The 3635-nt window shown below is 36.8% G+C and overlaps 1 protein-coding gene across 1 annotated transcript; it reads left to right on the top strand.

The window, feature by feature from the left end:
• The first annotated feature begins 696 nt into the window (after nucleotides 1-696).
• Nucleotides 697-2718, top strand: LOC105555990 (acyl-CoA Delta(11) desaturase-like). Its single transcript, XM_012003044.1, has 4 exons — nucleotides 697-861; nucleotides 1413-1618; nucleotides 1702-1887; nucleotides 2071-2718. Exons 1-4 carry the CDS (start codon nucleotides 712-714, stop codon nucleotides 2393-2395), a joined length of 867 nt encoding a protein of 288 aa, XP_011858434.1. The 5' UTR covers nucleotides 697-711; the 3' UTR covers nucleotides 2396-2718.
• Nucleotides 2719-3635: the final 917 nt, after the last annotated feature.

Below are 3635 nucleotides of genomic sequence, written 5' to 3'. Positions count from 1 at the left end.
GCAAAGAAGTAATTGTATGCGCAACGTCAATTTAAAATAAAAAGTAATTCAACACTCACTGATACGATTCGCAACAGCAGAGTTGTACATCGCTAACTATATATGTTAAACTGTAACAAAAAAATATAAATATGATTATTATAGACTACTTATGTAAAACTGAAATTATTGTATTAAGTATACTTTATATTTTATACATACAATATTTTTTTAAATAGGCATCTACTAAAATATTTATATAGAATACTGAAAAGGTCTTCCTTTTAATTATATACTCACAAAATTTTATACGTATGGTTTTGTCTCTAACACTTATTCGAATCCTCGTTCGAATCATTTAAGTAAATAGTTGTTTTTTAACTTTTTTTAAACAAATTAAGTAAATTGTTATTTTAATTAATTTAATTTATTTTAAATTGACGTTGTGCATACAATTACTTCTTTGCATGTGTACAAATTCTCAAAAATATGCACTGCTCAACCACAAACTGGGCGCGCGAAGCGCGCATTTTATCACTTCTAGTTTGATTAAAATACCGATGATATTTTTCATCGGATATACAATTTAATTGGATATATCCGTTTGTTATTATGTAATTGGATTATCCGATTAAATTTAATCGGACATTTTTCTCAGTGTAATATTCATCATAGTGACCGTAATCATTAGAGCAACCATGCCGTATAGCAAGACAATATACATGTAACATCATGATTTTCTGGACTGCAGCAATTATGTTGTATCAATTGGGCATGTTGGGAATCACAGCTGGGGCTCATCGACTTTGGTCACACCGATCCTACAAAGCCACATGGCCTCTTCAGCTACTACTTATGATCATGAATACTCTAGCATTCCAGGTAATACGCAAAATGAAACGTCGAGTAATTTGTAATTAATTTTTTTCGAGACAAGTTTTAATGACAGGATCATGGCATACAAAATTGATTAGACATGTGTATTAATGATACTGCAATCGGTCGAGCAATCGGGGATACGATAGAATCATCTTTCACTTACAGCTAGTGAGGCGTAAGAATTAATGTCGACACGGTTATGCCGAGCACAAAGTATATGTCGCGCGTAAGTAATGGAAAAATGCGTGTCGTTAAATGTTGACTAAAAAGTGATCTGTTGTTAGGAAAAAAAAGACATCTCTCTCCATAAGCTCGAGAATGTAGGTGACACGTATTGTTCGTGACGAAAGTTTAATATAAGTGTGTACGTTTATATCATTTTTATTTACTGCGATGTAAATTTTCGGAGAAATACCCAAATAAGAGTGAGCAATACGAAACGCGATTATGCCACACAAACATATACAAATCGCTGTACACGAACGACACCAAATGAAACTTTCTAGTTCTATATCAGCATTGGTCGAGATATAGTATAATTTTGTCGGATCTAGGGCCCCGTGATCGTCTGGGCCAGAGACCACAGGGTTCATCACAAATACACGGAGACCGACGCCGATCCGTACAATGCTACGAGAGGTTTGTTTTTCTCGCACGTGGGCTGGCTGCTCTGTAGGAAACACCCGGAAGTCAAGGAAAAGGGCAAAGGGCTCGACATAAGTGATCTTGAGAGCAATCCTATATTGGCATTCCAAAAGAAGTACGTATGTCGATATTAATCGAATCGAAGTGACGCTTTGTTAGCGAACAAGTATCCGCAATGAGAATTATTGTTTGTTTTAGACATCGTTTCATATTAGTGCCATTGCTGTGCTTTATTTTGCCAACCGTTATTCCGGTCGTGTGTTGGAACGAGACGTGGACGAACGCTTACTTTATTTCCACTGTTCTCCGTTATATCTTCACGTTAAATATGACATGGCTGGTGAATTCCGTGGCTCATTCCTTCGGCAACAAACCCTACGACAAGTAAGTATCAATCAGTTAAAAAAGTTTTGCGACTGCATTTTTTATTTTCTTAATTTGTCTTGGGGAGAAAAATTATCAAACACATTCCATTCTTTACTTTTCAGTACTTCGGTAGACTTTCTTGAAAGATTTATATTTAGTGCAATGTGACTAACATTACAATTGCTTACTTATCCGGTATAGAGATATCAAAGCAGTGAGCAACAAAGGTGTTACCATACTTGTCCTCGGCGAAGGTTGGCACAATTACCATCACGTTTTTCCCTGGGACTACAAGACAGCAGAGTTGGGCAATTACACATTCAACTTCACAACGGCTTTCATCGACTTTTTCGCGAAGATTGGCTGGGCCTACGATTTGAAGAGCGTGTCCGAGGACATGATAAGAAAGCGAGTGAAGAAAACAGGTGACGGCAGTCACGTGTTATGGGGTCGGGGCAACAAAGATCAAACGCAGGAGGAAAGAGATGAAGCGGTAGTGATGCATCGTCAGACGAAAGATCAGTAGGATACTGCGTGTGCGCGTGTAAGACTTTTGATTAAATAAGGCTTTTTTCATGTTTGTCCACAAATCGATTCACTTGGACAAACTTTATGAAAGTGTGAGATTTGTTATTGTTATAGATTAAGCATGATTTACGCACAGAAGCGTTATATTTTATTTTGGTTGATATATTCTTTATTGACAGCTATATTAAGTATAAGTTTATGCTCATGCGCATGCGCATAATCGAGCGCGGTCAAGCCGGGAAGAAGGAGACGGACTTCCGCCCGCCATTACGTGTTAGCTGTACGCGAGAGCTGCATTAAAAGTTCTCTCAGTCAATAGTGTACCGCTTGTTTCTGTTGCTGGTCCCTTTCCTCGGCCGATCCCTTACAAAAGATACTATTTGAGTACGCTTTCCAGAACGTACGTCTCGACTAGAGCTCCCTAGTACACGTATACTAGACTACACGTGTAATCCCTGTACACAAATTTAAAGAATCTTCATTTACATGAATCCGTGAACACGTGATTGTGACACGTGTACACGAATATCCGTGTATGTAACAGATGTAAACGTGTATACCTCAATAGGGAAATATTTAGAGAATTATGTGGCAAAATCTGGACAAAACTTGGAATGCTGGAATTATGCGTATACATATGTCGAATGACAAATGCAGAAATAGAGATCTTTCATAAAAATTTTGATAAATATTTGCACACGTTTACACGTGTCACACATACACGGATATTCGAGTACACGTGTCACATACACGAATATTCGAATACACGTGTCAAATATACGACTATACGTGTACACGTGTCACGTCCACAGGTACACGTGAATGAATTCATTCATTCCATCATCTAACCTTTTTTAAAAAGGTAATTTTGTTAAGATAGAGCGTGACGAGACGCGTGACATGCTCAATGGAAACGTACCCTTACAAATGACAAATCAAGGGTCCAATTAGGATGTTAGATAAATTCATTTTTATATTTCTGTATTATATAAGAAGGTAAACGTTCTGATCTCAACACCATTATTAGACGGCGTAAAATAATTAAGTTAAGGAAAAGTCAGTCGATGAGTGACCGCACAAGTTTTATTACTCTTCGCATGTAATGTCCCAATTAATTTTTATAATATTATTGTTTCAAAATATTATTTATTTTATAATATTATTACCGTAATTTGCCACAAGATAGTTATTTCATGAAAACTGATGATCAAACGGCAAGACCTTTGCGTGTAACATCA

The sequence above is a fragment of the Vollenhovia emeryi genome, unplaced genomic scaffold, assembly GCF_000949405.1.
Source record: "Vollenhovia emeryi isolate VEMERY1.0 unplaced genomic scaffold, V.emery_V1.0 DF940475.1, whole genome shotgun sequence".
NCBI lineage: Eukaryota > Metazoa > Arthropoda > Insecta > Hymenoptera > Formicidae > Vollenhovia > Vollenhovia emeryi.
The sequence above is the reverse complement of the archived record's forward strand: the minus strand, read 5'-3'. Positions and strand labels throughout refer to the sequence as shown.

What these genes read in the sequence shown, in the direction of transcription:
- LOC105555990 (XM_012003044.1), top strand. Translation starts at nt 712, where the DNA reads ATGATTTTCTGGACTGCAGCAATTATGTTGTATCAATTGGGCATGTTG. An exon ending in TGAATACTCTAGCATTCCAG is followed by an intron (nt 862 to 1,412) that starts GTAATACGCAAA and finishes TGTCGGATCTAG; the next exon opens with GGCCCCGTGATCGTCTGGGC. An exon ending in ATATTGGCATTCCAAAAGAA is followed by an intron (nt 1,619 to 1,701) that starts GTACGTATGTCG and finishes TGTTTGTTTTAG; the next exon opens with ACATCGTTTCATATTAGTGC.